Below are 19,616 nucleotides of genomic sequence, written 5' to 3' on the forward strand. Positions count from 1 at the left end.
AGGCCACAAAATGGTTGTCCTTACTTTCCCTGGGCGCTCGGGTAAAGCAGGGATAAACTTCCTGCCCACCACCACAGAGATTAGGGTTTTGAATCCTCCGCGGTGCTTCCGGTTTGGCCAGGCGCCCCAATGAATACAATTGGCTGTGTTTGAGGGTTGGAAGCTAGGCAGGGGAGGGCGATCTCTGTCGCTGCACTAGCGACACCTACAGGTTGGTCAGGGGGTCAGCAGGGAGAAGAACTGGGTCGGATAACGTGTTCCTCCGCACGTGCTACGCCCTTATTATGAAGCTCCTCACTGTTAGGTGAAAAGATGCAGCTGGCGACCTTATGGAGACACATGATCGTCTACACCCTCCCACATGACCAGCTGTAGCGTTCAGAGGTGACGAACTACACAGAAATGTGCGGGAAATTGGGAATCAGCATAATCACAAAATTGGGAGAGAAGAGTAAAAAGATTGGAAATGGTTGTCCTTACTTTCCCTACTAGCATCTACTCACCTGGTAAAGCGGCTATAGCTTCTCGTGTATTCCCAGCACCTTCCTCCCCCTCGCCTTCCTTGTGTCCTCCGATCTCTCCATAGTAAAGCGCGATGACCAGTTCCAAGATGCGAATGAACATTGGCAGCTGCTGGTCAGTGATGGACAATTTCAGACTCTCCACCATGGTCTGGATCTAAGGAGACAAACACAAAGGGTGAACTGAATGACTGGTGAGGATGACAACCACATGATATGCAACATCCGTGGCTTGATTTCGACTACAGGCCCGTTTTGCCCGTGATCGTTGTCCTTCATCAGTTTCCTGTCTCTACACTGTCCTAAAATGTGTTTGAAAAAATAGAAGACTATGGAATGATAAACCTTTACTTTGTGATATATAGACCTGACACTAAAATGGAATTCAGGGCTGCTTCTGATGACCTCACATGACATACTGTATTTAGGCCTGTCTTTGATACTGAGCATGTAAATATCTGCTCCTCTCCCAGTAGGGTTTCCCTTTTGGCTGATTGATGAATGCTTCTGTCTCCAGTTCAGATCCTATTACATGAAGGCACCAAACCATGTTCTTGATTTGAATGGATGTAATTTAACCCTGAGAGTGTACAAATGTAACCAAACAGACCTTTAAGGCTCTGTTTGGTTACATCTGCACTCTCTCAGAATTAAATGAACACTGAGAATTTTACTGTGTAACAATAGCAAGAGATGGGATTATGCATCTAAATGACCAATCCAAATGAAGAATATATACAGTATATTACACGCACGCACGCACGCACGCGCACACACACACACACACACACACACACACACACACACACACACACACACACACACACACACACACACACACACACACACACACACACACACACACACACACACACACACACACACACACACACACACACACACACACAGTGCAAGGCCCTGTGCTTTATTAACAACTGTAAATAAACAGCATTTAACTTAAGATTTTGCATTACTGCCATAGTACATACTGTACATACCGATTGTATTCTATGGCTGGATCTGCAGTTCCCACTGAGTACAAAACACACTAGGAATATCGTGGTGGTACTGTAAAAGCACAGAGATCCAATTACAACTCTACAGTATGTACTCAAACAGTAATGCAAATCTGTTTATTTTGCAGTTGTCGCTCTAAGTCAATGAACATGCATTTTGAAAATGTGACAGTCTCCTTTTTATTTTTACATGGAGAATGATTATTTATATGAATTTAATACTGTATTACTCACTGCTATATATAAATTCATTCTACACATTCAGAAAACCTAAAGTCTAATACTGTAGACAGCAATCAGTTGGACAAGAGGGAGACATCCTGGATTCTGTACTGACTGTACACTAATACAGTATATAGACAGACTTAAAAACCGCAGGCCAAAAAACCTCAACCAGACACCATAATATCTATGTTTAAGCTCCCTACTGTGACGACACTCCAGTACTGTGGCTACTCAGAAACTAACAAGCTCCCTTTTGGACAGCATACTGTGTTGGCCCTCAAGTTCAACTAAGTCATATAACCTTGTGGTTTTAGTAAATGAAAAAGATGCCCTAAACTGAATTTGTTTGTGTAATCTGTGTTCATTTAGTAAAGATGGGAAGACATGAACAAGAAGAAAGAACAGATTCAAGACTGTGTAAAGTCATGGAGACACACTCTGGAGTGGCTCCACCGACAATGAATAATGAAATCACTGGACACTGACAGTAAGGTGGGTTTCCAGGGGTAGCAGTATATTATCTCCTTCAGAACTGTTTGCGCTATTTTGAAATAGTCTAGACTGAGGCTAAAAAAAACACACACATTCAGCAAGGCTACAAAATCCGGATTCCCATTATACTGTTGATGGAAAAGCCTTGCAATGTTCATGACATTCCAGATTAGAACTGAATTCTCTAGACTTTGTGTTCTGAACGCTAGCTTTAGGGGAGACATGTCTATCCATGTTCCCAAAACACTGACCTATTGTGCTTTGGGTGGATTTACTGAAGTTACTACATTGGGATATGTTACCAGATTTCAAAACAGTCAAACTAAATTAGTCGAGATAGTGTTGGAAAGCCAGTTGAATCTCTTTAGGGAACTCTGAGTCAAAACCCAAATCCTACAGGACTTTTGCAATGACTCATAACATTATCTGCAGCGTTATCTTAAGTTTCAGACCAGGAGGTAGATCTTCCCAGAACGCAGACCCCTTTCCACATACTGTATTAGTAGAAGTGATACTGTTTTGGAACAATGGGGTGAAATTAGTCATCATACGGTCGTTGATTTAAGATCAGTTAAGCTGCCACTAGGAGGTCACATCTTGCACAAACAGATTTGTTTTGTAGCCCTGACAGTTTTACACTGTTCCACACCAACATGTGTGACACATTACAAACAACAGGAAAGATTAACTCAAATTATTAATATTGCCTCGTTTATGTCGTATTTAAGCCTCGTTCACTCTCTGAAAAGATCACACAGTTAAACTCAGTGTTAAATTAACTCCACGCAGTGTACAAATGGAACCAAATGGACCCTCAAGGGTCCATTTGGTTCCAATTTTACACGCTTTGGAGGTGAATTACCACTAAGGATTTTACTGTGCAACGCCTGGGCCTGCAACACAGAACTCTCATTGGCTCCAGCTGTGGGACTTTCTGCTAGTTGCTGTGGGTATTATTTCTACTATTGTTGTTGTTGTTGTTGTTGTTTTTCTTTTTAGGGCTGCTCACTTTGATGACAGCTGGTATTTTCGAGTTGATATTGTCGTAGGTGAAATGGAGGCGGGTTCTGAAGGAGCACTTGTACAGCAGGGGGTCCTGGTAGAACTCGATCTTCCCGCTGGCGTTGCGCTTGTCCAGGCACACCGTGCAGTCTGCAAAGTTAATCACTTTCCTCAGGACCAGCTCTGGAGCTTGAGAGAGGGAGAGAATTAATGTGAAATCAGCTTGCATGCCACTCACGCTCTCACGCTTGGCACACATGCACACAGCAAATCGTGCTTGGCACGAATGCACACACTAGCGCATTTGCACGCATAAACATGCTGGCATGTAGGCACGCACACAAATACAAACACAAATACAAACATACAACCACAAGTGTACATGTAAACAAAATTTACAGAGAAGGGAGCAAGCACTAGCAAATGAATCCCCATTATCTCTGGGTCTCCTTCAAACACATAGGAAGCAAGGGAAGATGACACCCTGCAGACTCAACTGAGCTCTTGTAGACTGTGGCATTCACAAGTGGTCTGACTAAGTGATGTGTGAGTGTGTGTGTGTGTGTGTGTGTGTGTGTGTGTGTGTGTGTGTGTGTGTGTGTGTGTGTGTGTGTGTGTGTGTGTGTGTGTGTGTGTGTGCGCGTGTGTGTGTGTGGGAGGGGGGGGGTGTTGACAGACAATCATGATTACTGATTTCACTGCTTACACAGGCTCTCTTTGTAATTACATGAATGAAATTATTATACAGTTTAGGTTTAAAACATTTTTTCTGAAAGAATGGTTTTACATCTGAATTTGTGCATTTAAACTGGCTAATAAAATGAGAGTGAACCAATATATCTATTTGACCCTTGTGTGAACCACCAAAGATATTTGCAGTTTCCTGTATGAGTGTTGCTCACCAGCGATGTCCATGAAGGCGCGCTCCCAGAGGTCATCTACAGTGTAGCACTCTGCTGACGTGATGTTCACTGACAGCACGATGTCATCCTCCACATACTTGAGGATCAGGTTGTTTACTACGATGTTCACGTTGTTCACCACACGCCTGATCAGGCTCTGCACGTAGCCTGGACACACACAAGAATGTATGGACTTTAAAACATACAGCATGTGTACATTAGTATAAGAGGAAAAACTGAAAGGAACACAGAGGTAATGGAGAACGCCAGGCATGCAACGCTCATTTGGTATGTTCTTGCACTCTATTTCAATGACGTGACGCGCATGTCGCTTAACACCTACACTGCAAGTCACACAAAGGACAATTGATATGCATCTAGGCTTTTTCCTATGTTAATTCGCTAGGTGTGAGTCGGGAACCTTTGAAAACTTTGTTGAGGTGCGAATTTAAAGTAGTTTTAAATCTATGCGTGTGCTCCTGGTCAAATAGGTTCCGGCACGGCGTGCAAGGCCGTCCAGAGAGCATTGCACCCCTGGAGAACGCACATGGATACCAAGGTAGAAACACACACACACACACACACACACACACACACACACACACACACACACACACACACACACACACACACACACACACACACACACACACACACACACACACACACACACACACACACACACACACACACACACACACACACTCTCACACACACACACACACACACACACACACACACACACACACACACACACACACACACACAGAGATATTAAAATATATGTATTATTTATAATATCCACTCGCACGCAGATTTATCGACACATGCAATGTTCAAATCCAGGTTGTGTTATTAGCACACAAACATAGCTTAGTTGAAACAGCGTAAACATCAACTTCTCATGGTTTCTCGGTGGCAACGATTCCACGTCGGGTCGTAAATGACCGGGTCGTCACACACCACACCACACGCCAACAGGATTAATTCACTCTCCAAAACTTAAACTATGCATACCGAACGCATAACCCAAAAGTCTGCATAATTATGTTTGGCTGTGCACATCGCCGGATTTGGACTAGAATAATATATAATTATATAGATCTCAGGATCCACATGGGATCGGCATGGCTCCAACGTGGATCATCGCAAGCAAATCCTATATTAGATTTGCCTTGTGGGTGGACGCGTCACAAACGTAACATGCTCGTTTTCACGAAAACCCTATAATTTTTTCTTTAACACAATGATACAAATAAACATCATGCTGCTGACAGTGATAGGTGCCGTTGTGTTTGATATGTGGTCATTTAATATTGGTAATCACACCTGACATTTTGTGATTACATATGCGCTAACTGAAGGACGTTTACGTACTGTAATGTTTAGTGCTGCTGTGAATACCATCCTGCCACGTACAGAGAATGTGGTCTGTGTGAATCTCACGGAAAAGAGGAGCTATTTGACTAGTTTTCTGCCAAAACTTTCAAAGGGATTTGATACTATATGACAAGAGCTGACCACCAGTCACAGCAATTCATTATTGGGTGAGTACACACAGAGCGTAACAAATTAGAATGCCACGGAGGTGAATCTCTCCAAGAAATGCAGTGATGTGTTTTATGGCTGTATATGGAATACATACAATGTATGGAATATCAGCCATTCTAGGGCTACATGCGTGCATGCCATTTTCCCCATTTCCTTTTTTAGTGTAGGTGAAGATCGTGGGAGTTGCAGTCGTGAAGAAGATGACAGACAGATGTGACTGGCACTACACTGATGAAATTAATAAAATAAAAATAATTTGATGCAATGTATAATTATACACTGTTATATCGTTGCTGTCCGGCAGAAACCAGCTAACTCTATTTTGACGCTTTTGCATTTTTTTCCCATAAATCAGGGCCATTGAACACCCTTTACGTCTGTGTGTTGGTAAAAAAGGAGTTAGCTGGTTTTGCTGACTCCAGGCTCCACCCCCTTTTGACCTCCAACCTCATTGTGAGCTTGGAGGTCCGTTCAGCTGTTCTTATCAATGATGAACAAAACCTCCTAACTCCACTTTTTTTTCATTTCCTGAAAAATGAACATTTCGGAGTTAGCTGGTTTCTGCCGGACAGCAGAGATATACAATATAGCCATTGTGTTACTTTTTCATAATGTCAGACAGTTGAGTAGACTTAATACAAATTGAATTTAGTTTTTTATTGTTCATTGATACTGAAGAAGAGACCACACCACGTGCCTAATTTCAACCATTCTGATCCGGTCACCCTATTATAGTCGGATTTGTGTAATTATGCCATGCCCATTAGTTGGATTTGTACAAACATGCACACAAATGAAACATATCCTGTCCAAAATGGAGGAATTTTTTAATCATAGTGCCCCCATCAGGCCAAAGACTATGCATGCGCACACACTAACAAACACACATATATATATAGCACATACATCCATAAAGAAACATAGAGTACATGAACATACACAGAGGAGAGGAAAGGAGGACATAATTTAACCACACGTTAATTTAGTGTTGATACACAGTAAAAGAGCGGAATCCAGAGCTGCATTCCCCGAAAGCCTGGGCTCAGTAAGGCTGACCTCTGCCATCCTCGTGGGCTCGTAAATAAGAGGAGGGCCTGACATGTTATTTTTCGCCACAGTCGACCCCTCGGCCATGAGCAGTGAAAAGAGCTAAATATCCATAGAAAAACATTTTCGCTCCTCACCCTTGCCTGAGCAGCGCAACAAATCTTGGGTGAATTTATGGACCTCTGATGCGCACTCCTCTCCTCTCAGATGTGGAGCCCTGTGGAACCCCAAACTATGCAAGAGCCACCCCAAACACAGGACCACTCCAGAATCTACATGTTCACTTAAATATACGCAGGCACTGCAGCACGTGCACACAGCAAAATCCCCAGTGTCCATTTAACTCAGAGAGTGTACGAATGCAACCAGATGGATGGGTGCATTCGGTTATATTCATACACTCTCTGAGTTAAATTAACACTAAGGACTTTACTGTGCGCAGATTACTTAGACACACACACACTCATATGCAGACCGCTTCTCAAATATTTACACGGGATGGGAGAGGGAGAGTTATGGCCAGCATAATGAAGTTGATATTTTGGGTCTAGGAACGCTGGCAAGACACTGACAAGGAGAAACAAATGGGCAGCTTATTGTTGAAAAGATCAAATTTACTTTATTGTGAGTCGACCTCCAAGTTGACATTACCATTTATTTCACCTCAGAGGAATTAAGAAATCATTTCATTGGAATTTTGGGGTGAAAACAGAGCAAACTTGACTGCAAGTGTAAGAGATGTTTTGTGGCGATGATGACCTGAGGACAGTGGACATGATAGAAAAATCAACTTTGTGATGATGGAGAAATGTAGATTTTGTGGTGAACTGGTGATTGAGAAAAAGAGACAGTAATAGAAAAGTTGTTTTTGTGGTGATGGTGAAAGATGGGCGGGTGTGGTGATGGAAGCTGAGGAGGATAGGGGGTGAAAGAGTGAGAGAGAGAGACACACAAACAGAGAGGGGGAGAGCGAGAGAGAGAGAATGAGCAGTGCCATAGATTGGGTTTCAGCAGAGCTGGGGGAGCTATCCTACAGTGTTACCAGTCCTTCCTAATGGCCACAGTGACGCCCAGAAACAGAAGCTTCACAGAAAAAACATACATGGTAAGGTCATTACTCAACAAAGTAAGAAAGAACTTAAAATATTACAGACAGGGGAGTTTTGACCATAAAATATGAAAATACACAGCAATAAATCCTCCTAACCACAGGACCAATGGCATTATTCATTCCTCCCATGTACTGTTAAACACAGTCACTCCGAGTTAAAACATATAAACCTTTAATGCTTTTCCCTTATTTTCCAAACCAAATGTTTGTCTTCCTGTATCTACATGCCTGGGCCGGGGCATGACAGAACCGATAATTAAGCAGAACTAAATGGTGCCGTTGATGAAAATATTTATATGAATTGGTTAGCTGTTCTGCCACTCGTACACAGGCCCAGCTACATATTAACATAATCCAATTGACAAAATTCTCCTTCGTTTGCTGCCCGACTAAATAGAGCGGCAGGAAGAGGATGATATAATATAAACTCAACTCATAAACGCAATATGTGTTCATGACACGTGTGCGTGCCTTGTATGCGTGCCTGCTTGGGTGCACGCCTGCTTGAGTGTGTGTGCCTGCCTCTCTGCCTGCGTGCTTGAATGTGGCTAGGAGTGTGTGTGTGTGTGTGTGTGTGTGTGTGTGAGTGTGAGTGTGAGTGTGAGTGTGAGTGTGAGTGTGAGTGTGTGTGTGTGTGTGTGCATGCGTGTGTGGTTCTGGGGTCAGTCAGAAAGCTGCTGTCGCACCTGCAGGCCGGGCAGTAAAACCGGCGCTCTGCCCCCTGCTATTCCCCTCTCTGGATCTAATTTACCCATGTCGGGGCCCTCTCACTTTCTTGCATGTGCACGCTCGCTCGCTCTCTCCCAAACTCTCACTGCAGCTCGCCTTACGGCCGGTCCCGGGCCCCCAGCCGTCTCTCGGTGAGCCATCGCGCCACTCTGAACTTCTGTAAACAATTGACACAGCCAGCACCTGTGCTGCGGCCCACAGGGAAGGAGCCCACTTAAAACTGTTCAACCATAAAATGACTGGAAAAACCAACTCCTTTATGTGATCTCAGCACAGCCCAAGTACTCTCTTCTGTGCAATACAGGAAAGAAACACTATACTGTCCATGTTCACCCTCTTTCCTGTATATGGAAAGTATTAGCAGCTATTAGCTGTGCCAGTTATTAGCCAGCGAGAAAAAGATTGACAAGTCCATCAGACAATAAATATACTGTATGTTGGTTCTGCGGTGTTATTCTAAAATGTCATTATTACAGCCAGCGATGTAGCCTAGACCTTATTAAAATAGAATGCATGGCTACTGTAGGACAACAGTACCTTTCAAGCACACGAGTATAATTCCCAGAATTCTATAAATCCCCATTTACATCTCCTAAGGATCTTTTATTTGTCTTCCAGGAGCAGAATGATACAATGTCCAGGTTTTCCAGATGGCCAAACATGAGCTATTCGTCACATTAAAACACGGCTGGCCAGAGCTGAACTGTTGATATAGCCTTGTGCTCCAGGTCCACTTTTTTCGGCTTCTCCTGACTCTAAGTTAATTGCAGATTAGAGGTTTACAATGAGGTCCCCTCTTCTACTGCTGCTAAGCTCAGAGAGTTACACATTGCTGGATAAATCTGTTATGGTCATAGAGAAAGAGAGGGGAGACCGTTGCTTGAATTTGAACAGTATCTGTATCTGTATCAATTTAACAGTATCTGGTTACATTACCACCTGCTGGTTGGTAGACACCACACAAATACATAATCACATTGATTGTAGTACGTCAACCTAACCTATTAATTACTGCCAATCAATTATTAGCAGACATCAGTAATATCGGGAATCACCAATAATGTCACCTACGTATGTGGTTCCCCTCAAACAACTGGTTCTCAAGGTGGGGTCCGGGAACCCCACACTTAGGATTTTACAGTGAAGATTGGGGTCCCAAGATAAAAATCGTATCAAATGTGGGCCCACGCAGCCTTTTGCATATGGGGGTCGTTGAAATTAAAAAGGTTGAGAACTGACTGCCTCAAACAGTCTCCAACAGTGCAACCCTATACTGTATGTGAAACCCGACTGGTACAGCAGGGTATGCAGTGCACAGTGGAGAGAGCACCAACCCTTACCAGAATGGGATATTCCCCATCCATATAAGCAGCATTTTCCAGTAATATCAGAACAGCTGCAGTATTTATTTTCTGAGCACAGGCAGCAGTACCAGGACAGCAGTAGCACTGGACATAGGATTTATCACAGGAGCCTGTTTGCTTTTCAACCCATGAAAATATCATTCTCTCCCGATCACACGGATACCAACACATGCACATACAGTAGTCATGCACAGTGCTGCACAAGAATGCATAGAAAAAACTATCGCAGTTTGACACACACAAGACATTCAGTCAGCATCACCTCTCCAGTCCAGACAGCTGAAGGCCGGAGATGATGTTTTTGCCCCTGTCCGTCTGTTTGTTTGAGTGTTTGGTGGCCTGTGAACAGCTAAGCTAAGGCACCGCTGGACCGATCGGCATGAAACTTTGCATGCGCACTCCCAATGGGCCAAGGAAGAATCTCCACCCCAACCTCATGGTGGCGCTATAACAGGATGATTCATGTTTTGGCCAATAACTCTTGAACCATACTCTTGATTCCTTGGATGATCATAACGCAACTCCCCTTGTAGGCCACGACCATGACCATATCTTTCGCCATTTAGCGTTTTCATTAAACCAAAAGTCACACTCATCTATTCTGTACACATTAACTCTGGAGTCATGTGATCAAAATGTATTCTAGCTGTACTTCTGTGGCTGCGTGTGTGAATCTTCAATTCTTTCCAGACAGCAGCTGCAGTTGAACTAAATTGAATCGGAGCATCATTATCTACCGAATAACCACTCAAGCCCTATTCAATATTTTTCTAATTAGCCGACGTATAGCTCTTAACGTGTCGCATCATGATGGGCTGTGATCTTGTAAATCTGCTATTTTTGGAAATTTTGGAAACATTTTGAAATGTTTTGAACATAATATCTTAAAATGTCAAATTGTAGAACATTTTCACCTATTTCATCATGTAATGATGACATGTCAAAAATATGGCCACCAAGGTTAAAGTGGTTAAGACCAGCATTTGCTCCCCAGGTTATGCAGTTCAGGTCAATGTATTAGTTCACTGCCCATCTGGGAGCATTAGGATTGAAAACACCACAGAAGGTTATGTGCCTCCAACATTTTAGTACTCTCTCTGGTAAAGTCAGATATGCACAGCCAAAGCAGATAGCAGCACACACATAGCTGTGTTTTGCAGGGCTGGAACAGGTTGTACAAGTCAATCCTCCTCCAATCCTTGTGGACGCAAAATGATAGTAAATACTAAATAGTCAAAACCAAATGGCTATATGTGTCGAAAATGGATTTGGCCAGTGAACTCAGATGCTCCTACAGTAGCAGATGGGTTATGTCTTCCCTCTCAGCATGTGCGTGAGATTACTTAATCTGAAAAAAATGCCATATTGTAAAGACATTTCTCACTAAATGGCTTGCGCTACATTCACCAGAGAAAAATGTGGGTTTTCACATCTGGTGTGGAAGAGATTATTAGCTGGACAAAAAGTTTTCTTTTTAGGCAACATTTTGAAACTTCAAGTCTAAAACTGGTTCTACCACTCTGTGGGGTAGAATCAAGTCAAATCCAGATTCAAAACCAGATTGTACCTGTTAAAACTACATAAAAATGCCTTTCTTTTAGGCCAGATGTAAAGAGATACGTTTTTTTCAACAGTGTGAATAGGCCCTAAGTACAAGCCCACTGAAACGAAGAAATGTGGTTCTCACAAACAGTGGCCACTAGTCCCCCACAAGCAGCAGTAAACATAATCACTCACAGAATTTGCCCAAGGTGGAAGCACTTGGTCTTTGGTCTTTGTGTGGCTACCAATCCCATGGTATATGAATTAACATCACTATTTTCCACCACAAGGAGAACAGGGAAGATAAATCCATTCAACATGTGAGAGCTTAGGGCCAAATGACTGTATAATTGCTGGTGGCTGCTTTCTAGTGTCGGCCGTGTTTTGTTTTGGTTGTTTTGAAGGGGAGGGAAGCAGACGCAACGCGGTGGTTTGTCGACGTAGATGGTGACGGAGAGATGAGACTGGCTGTTTGCTTCGCATTGGTCTCATTCACACTCACAAGATTTCTCTGATTGTCTCTTATGGAAGTGCAGTGTTGAAGATGTAGCGCAAATTTGGGCCGAGCCTGCATGTGGTGTGAAGGAAGGAGTGAGCAGAGGGTTGGCGGGTGGGGGTGGGTGGCAGGAAAGAGAATCATTCTTTGTGTCTCTCTATACAAAATACGAGTAAACAAAGTTTGACTTCAGGGGAGTGCGATTGAGTAAAAGCTGTTCTTTTTTCTGTGGCATTCAGATTGCAATCCGTTCTGAGGCTTGGAAGAAGAAAACCACAATCCTCGAGTTTAAGTTGATGGGAGACTTTGAGGTAATGAATGCGGACAAAAGCACACAGGACAAAAACTACATTCATAGGCATAGCATAGCTGACGACAAAGAACAAAAGTCTATGGAAAAACAATATACACAAACTCATAACCATCTGCAAAATCAACCTCAAACTACGAGTCCTCACCTTCAGAAAACATCCCTTAACTCCATTAAAAGACTCCCGACAGGTTTGTTTTGTATCTCGTTCATAAGAAAACATCCTTTCTCTGAGTCATCGTAGGTTAGTCTTACCTCCTCTACCTTTTAATTAGGAAGACTGGGATTACAGCATTCAACTACTTCCTTATTGCTATTGAGGTGCCGTGACCTCTGACATCAGAGTTGTCTCAACGGACCCTAATAGATTGGAGCCATGTCCAGTCCAGTGTCGGAATTGTGCACACATGAAACCACGCACGCTATTGCAACTGTGCGAGCACACATACACATAATACACACGCACACAAGTGCGCACACGCACACACACGCGCGCGCACACACACACACACACACACACACACACACACACACACACACACACACACACACACACACACAAACACACACACATACACACACACCTGGGAGCATAGCTGTTGGAGGAAGGCCCAGAGGGAGGCGCTGGGGTGTGAGGCACCCTGCTTTAACAGCTGGGGAGAGATATTATCTCATAACGTCAGGCCTGGAAAAGGATCCTCCCCAGATACAACCAGCCAGGAGTCCATGTTCATACAGCCATACATTCTGGGTCTCTGGGTGCACAGGCTTATGGCTGGGTGTTAGACTGTGACAGGCTCTTAAAAGATAATTCCCTTCTCTTCTGCAGTTCTTCTTTTCTTTCGTTCCGCTCCTTGTGCCTGTCTTGATTGTATCCCTCGGTACTCACGCTCTTTCTCTAGTGAACAGGGAGCGTTTCCATGCCCCCAGACCTTTCCAGTGCCACTGAATTTTTTAACAATATAATGGTGAATGCGAGAGGTTTTTATATACCTTTTATATAGTGTGTGAGAAGTCTTTAAAAGAGATGCCGAGGTCACGAATATCACTTTCTCTCCTTCATTTATTTGCGTGTAACTACGCTACCTGAATGCTACGATGTATCCAAATAAAAAAATACATATACCGTAATTTAACGAGTCCAAAAATGCTTGCGTTTGTTTTTATTGGGATTATGTTAAAATAACCATGAGCCTCGCTCACCTAAAACTAAAATATCATTGCCTATACCCAATCAAACAAGGCCCCTCTTTTGTGAGGTGCTGTAAAAAGGGCTGGAGTGTGGCAGGCCTGGAATCCATGGCCCTGTAGGAGGCATGTGGTCAAGTGGCCTTGCTGATAAGAGCCATCAGTCAGTGATTTATCACAGACACCCCCCTTCCTCTCTCTCTGGATAAATTAACACTGGTGAAAAATGAGGCTTAGAACAATAGAATTCTGGAGTAAAGGTGTGTGTTTTTCCCCCCAGGGCTTAGTCAGGCAGAATACATATTCTGTGTAGTGTGTAGTGCATCGGAATAAACCAACAGGATAGAATTCCGCATTCCTTCTGGAGACCAGATACTGAAAGACCCACAGTTCTCATTACTAGTTGCATCCTAATCTCCATCTCCCTCCCTGGATCTGTCCTCCCCCGCTGAGGCCCTGGTGGTCACTCCCAAAGCAGGGGAGGTAGAGTAGCCCCGCTGGCCCCAGGGCCATCACTCACCTGGGGGCAGGTCTGGGTCGCTGGGGGCTGCCTGCTGGAGACGGCGGGGCTTGGCCAGGGCCTTGGAGCTGTCTGAGACACTGCGGCTGGTGGAGCTGGAGCCGCTCTCGTGGTCGTCCTGATGGATAAACAAACGCACAGTACGTACGGTGAGGACAGGTAGTGGATGCAGAGCTGTGGGTGCTTAGTGTGCATGTTTGTACGTTTGCTTGTTTGAGTGTGTGTGTGTGTGTGTGTGTGTGTGTGTGTGTGTGTGTGTGTGTGTGTGTGTATGTGTGTGTGTGTGTGTGTGTGTGTGTGTGTGTGTGTGTGTGTGTGTGTGTGTGTATGTGAAGCAGTGGGGGGTGAGATGGGGAGTGTTCACCACGCACCACCGATCATCACCCGCTACCCAGCCCCCCCTATCCTCCCTCACCTCCCATCCCCATTTTACAACCAGCTCCATGAGCTCTACAAATAAACTCCAGTCCCTCTCCTCTCCTCCACAACCAGGACATGTCATCAGCACTCAGAGACCAGGGGACTGTTAAGCCCAGGAATGTAAGAAGAACTGTGTGTGCGTGAGTGTGTGTGTGTGTGTGTGTGTGTGTGTGTGTGTGTGTGTGTGTGTGTGTGTGTGTGTGTGTGTGTGTGTGTGTGTGTGTGTGTGTGTGTGTGTGTGTGTGTGTGTGTGTGTGTGTGTGTGCGTGCGTGCGTGCGTGCGTGCGTGCGTGCGTGCGTGCGTGCGTGCGTGCGTGCGTGCGTGCGTGCGTGCGTGCGTGCGTGCGTGCGTGCGTGTGTGTGCGTCTGTGTGTGCGTCTGTGTGTGTGTGTGTGTGAGCATGTGTGTGTGTGTGTGTGTGTGTGTGTGTGTGTGTGTGTGTGTGTGGGGGTGTGTGTGTGTGTGTGTGTGTGTGTGTGTGTGAGAGTGAGTGAATGTGTGTGTGTGTGTGTGTGTGTGTGTGTGTGTGTGTGTGTGTGTGTGTGTGTGTGTGTGTGTGTGTGTGTGTGTGTGTGTGCGCCTGCGTGTGCGTGTGTGTGTGTGTGTGTGTGTGTGTGTGTGCGCCTGCGTGTGTGCGTGTGTGTGTGTGTGCGTGTGGGAATGAGAAGGAAATGGACATCCCCTTCAGAGATGAGCCTGAAGATAAACAAAATGAGTAGAGATTGGGGGGTTATTTATTGGTTCAGCTAGTTGAGTGCTTGGGCTTCAAGGGTGCTCCGTGACCGGGAGGTGAGGTGCAACCAAAACAATAGGGACATGAGGAGAAACAGTGGTCGGGGTCAGAGGGTCACAGGGGAAAGGCTCTAGCTCTATCAGGTAACCAACCATTTTTATTACATATGACTCAGTGACATTTGACGTATTCAAAACATCAACATTTGTTCTATTTACTTTCATTATTTTACTGAATGACATGATTTAGTAGATTACACTTTTATGTTAATTTTAACAAAACTCAGTGATGAAGTAATAAAAAAAACTAGATTCTGATTGAACAGTTTTGTAGTGGTGGTTCTGATTAGATGGTTCTGTAACGGCATTTGGGGCTAGACAGGTTACTAACAGCAATTCTAATTGGATGGCTTTGTGATGGCAAATGGAACGGATGGACCTTACATTGCACTACTAGGTCCATCTGAAAAATATTTCTCCAATTTATACTATAGTTCACGTCGGCTCTATAACCTCTAAAACTATAAATGACAAGCTTAAAAGGCAGCCTACTGAATCAGAACTGAGGCAACAAAAGAAAACGTCATTACTACTAAGTATTTTCCAACTAATCTATCTACTGGCCTTAAAGGGAAACCTTTCCGAATTTAAACCTGAATCTCATTGTTCTGATTTGAATAGCATTTTATTATTGATCTCCTCACGTTCAGAACAATGGGATTTAGGTTACACATCAGAGAAGTTTCCCTTTAAAACACTATTTTCACCAATACCTCATAGTCATATTCCCAGAAGATGGAAGTCTGTAACAGGAGGGAATAAATGAGAGAAATTATTATAAACAGCATGAAAGGAAGGCGTTAAATCACATTAAAAGAATGGTACTGAACCCAAATGGGGGGGGAAGCAAGATTTTAACGCATATCAGGAACAGTCTAAAAATAGAGATGGCAGGCGGGGGTGGAGTTGGAGAGAGGCGTTTTAACCCCCAGAATGGTATTGATTAGGGGTTATTGCAGCACTGTAACCTTTTCAGTGTCAGCCTGGGCGGTGAGGTAGTGAGACGAACCGGACGAAGAGAGGGAGGGATCACATGTGGTTAGCATTTAAACATGGGGATCACCTCAACAGAGGGTCTCAGGAGTCACCCCTTATCCTGACTAATGTAAACAACCAAGGTGTCAAAACGAAACACATTTCACTCACACACACATATACACACACACACACACACACACACACACACACACACACACACACACACACACACACACACACACACACACACACACACACACACACACACACACACACACACACACACACACACACACACATGTGCTGCCTGTGAGAGACATACACTTAAGCCTGATTTATACTTTATCCCACAATGGAGTTTCTTGCTGAAAATAGCTAGTAGATCGGCAAGTAGATGTTCTGCTATAAACCAACCAATACACAGAATGAACATACATAGTTGTATATGTGTGAGATTGCATGTACTCACATCCACACGATTCCACAGAATTCCATGTCGGAAAAGTACATAAACAAACAATCAACACTCTCATTCTCTCTTAACAGCATTTCTCTCTCTTTCTCTGCCCCCCCCCCCCCCCCCCCACACACACACACACACACACACACACACACACACACACACACACACACACACACACACACACACACACAATGCACAATAACTCTCCATCCAGCCAAACCTCTGGCTCTGACACTGTGATGAGTCTGGGTGATGAGGAGTACATTTTAAACATACTTTGCATAATTTGAGTTGTGGAGACTGGAGACACTTGCAGAGAAGCAAATTTCCCCCGGTGCGGTAAAGTAAACATGACTTTGCCAAAACAACCGATTGAGGCTCTGGCAGATATATTTACACTGTGTTCAGTAAAAGGCCTTTTGCGGTAGAGCTGCAGTTTCTTTTCTTTTTTTCCCTTGCCGAGCAATGGGAATCGGTAAACAAAATGTGGAGGAATAATAAATACCTCATCAAGGTTTCAAATGATAGAAATTGGCAAATAATAAGAAGTAGATTTGTTGCTGATTATTCACACTTCATTTGTTAAGACTTGCAATCACTTCAAAAGCTGCATCTGCACTGTTTACACATATTTAGATGTAGAACTCAGGAGACTGGTTTCTAGATGAGATAAGTCAATCAGGGGACACACTCACATATCGGGGCGGTTGGTTTACATCATACTACCCTCCACTGAGCACATTACAAACACTCTCCCCCTCTAGCCGCTCATATCTATACCTAAAGGAATGTGTAGGCCTGCAGGCCAAAAAGTACACCAAGTTCAGCAACTCGCCTGCCACTGAAGGCCTAGACTGCCAGATTTGGCAGTGGTGCAATTAAGCGCTCAATGTCACCATGGGCAGTGAACTATTCTCCAGGGGTGAAAAAAAATGCCTTTTCAGAGGGAAGCCCTGGGACAAATGAAGGCTGCCTCAGCTGCTGCTGGGTAAGATGATCCCTGTAGCGCCACGGCAGGGCACAGGATCGGGAGGGAGCGATGCACAGAAGGATGTAGAGGGAGGTATGGGGAGGAAGGGGAGGGAGGGGAGATGCCTAGCCTGCAGGCATGTCAACTCAGCTGTTGACTAAAGATGACGGCAGCAAGAAAAGAGTGCGTGTGTGCGGGCGTGTGTGTGTGTGTGTGAGAGAGAGAGAGAGAGAGAAAGTGAGAGAGGAGGAGAGACGTAAAGATATGGGAGAGGGAACGGGGGTGGTAAAGTGAGATCGAGAGCAAGGGAGAGAGAAAGAAACAGAATGAGAAAGAGCAAAACGGACAGAAAATGAGCGGCCCCTGGCAGTGTGAGTGACAGGCGAGGGGGACCCCCTACTCAGAGGGTAAGTGGGCACCCATGGAGGGTTAGGGCACAGGAAGGCCAGGCCTGACCTCTCTCCCCCCGTAGACGTCTGGCTCAGTCAGAGACCAGGAGGTAGCGTGTCGAGTCTGTCTGGAGGGTCGACCCTGAACTGAGCCGCTCCACACATCATCATCACCCCCCCCCCAATCACCACCACCACCAACTGCTAATACAAACTAGAATCTATTTAGATGCACTGTTTGCACGGTGCAAACAAGCTAGCGCTCGCATGAGAAACAAGAAATCTGCTCATGTGTTAACTGCCGTTTGCACACCAGCAAATAAAACAGAGTGTACATATGGCTCGTGAATGAGTACATTATGGAAGATAATGACATTTTAAAAAGGTTACACAGGCTGCTTCAGAAGGCATATGGCACACAGTGTAAAGTGAGCCTGATGCGGCCAAATTGGAATAATAATTCAAGTAGCCGAATTCAAACTGTTTGAAAAGTTTTACACTTATTGAGAACCACTTTAACAATAAAAAATACACCGGTTTAACCAGACAGAATCTTAAACTTCTTTCAGCCTACTGAAAACAATAAATACATAGTGGAAAAACGCGGGGGGAAAAATAGAATAATGGCCCCACTGCCGTTTCTTGTCATTTCCAAGGTTTTCATGTCAACATCAATTGGTCTAAAACAAAACAAAACCGCCACCATTTGTTTTCATTGCTCAATACAACATTTCTGAAGAGTAAAATATGACATTTTCTCTCTCGTTTTTCCCCCGCAAATTACCGAGCAATTTTTCAATTTCAGTTGAGCACGGCTAGAAAAAAAAAGAAAAGGGAAAAAAAGGGAAAAAAAGAATTGTTGGCTGAACAGGCTGGCTGTAACCTGCCTGATGTTTATAACCCAAACATTTTTAAAACTGGTCAATTTCACACTGTTCCAGTGGATTAATAGGAGCATGCAGAGGACCTGCTCTGGGTAAACACAGTCTTTTGTTATTGTTGTTTTTCCTCCCGCTGGTCGCTGATGAACTCATGCTGACTTCAAAGCAGCGGGGCTGCAGAGTGAAGGCCAGCCAGTGGAGGACAAACGCCTAAAGGAGTGAGAAAATAAATGAAGGAAACCTGATCTCCCCTTATCTCAGACAACCCCCCCCCCCTTGGCCCCTCCTCACCACACACACACACACACACACACACACACACACACACACACACACACACACACACACACACACACACACACACACACACACACACACACACACACACACACACACACACACACACACACACACAGCAGGTCCAACATGCTGAGGCCTTGTCCACCATGTCAGGGCCCAAAGAGTGCTGTCCCTGGGGAGAGTTTGGCAATCAGACCTCCCCTACACCTACACTAAGCAAAACACACACACACACACACACACACACACACACACACACACACACACAAATAAACACACAACCCAAACCTCATACACACACTACCAGTCACTTTCACCTTCCCCTCAGGCAGCTGCCACTGTGTGACTGCAGAGAGGATTGACACACACACACACACACACACACACACACACACACACACACACAC

At 44.4% G+C, this 19,616-nt stretch overlaps 1 protein-coding gene across 4 annotated transcripts in view; it reads right to left on the reverse strand.

The window, feature by feature from the left end:
- Positions 1-19,616, reverse strand: part of vps13b (vacuolar protein sorting 13 homolog B) — a 449,591-nt gene that overhangs the window by 410,358 nt on the left and 19,617 nt on the right. For 3 of the 4 annotated variants that reach the window (XM_080427214.1, XM_080427212.1, XM_080427215.1), the window contains exons 4-7: positions 14,017-14,134; positions 4,159-4,326; positions 3,264-3,445; positions 504-678 (exon numbers count right to left, since the gene is read on the reverse strand). In XM_080427214.1, the coding sequence (XP_080283340.1) occupies positions 504-678; positions 3,264-3,445; positions 4,159-4,326; positions 14,017-14,134 (643 nt within the window). The remainder of the gene's footprint in view (positions 1-503; positions 679-3,263; positions 3,446-4,158; positions 4,327-14,016; positions 14,135-19,616) is intronic. The other variant, XM_080427213.1, reaches the window with a different exon arrangement.

The sequence above is a fragment of the Gymnoscopelus braueri genome (genome assembly GCF_963280865.1).
Source record: "Gymnoscopelus braueri genome assembly, chromosome: 4".
Taxonomy (NCBI): domain Eukaryota; kingdom Metazoa; phylum Chordata; class Actinopteri; order Myctophiformes; family Myctophidae; genus Gymnoscopelus; species Gymnoscopelus braueri.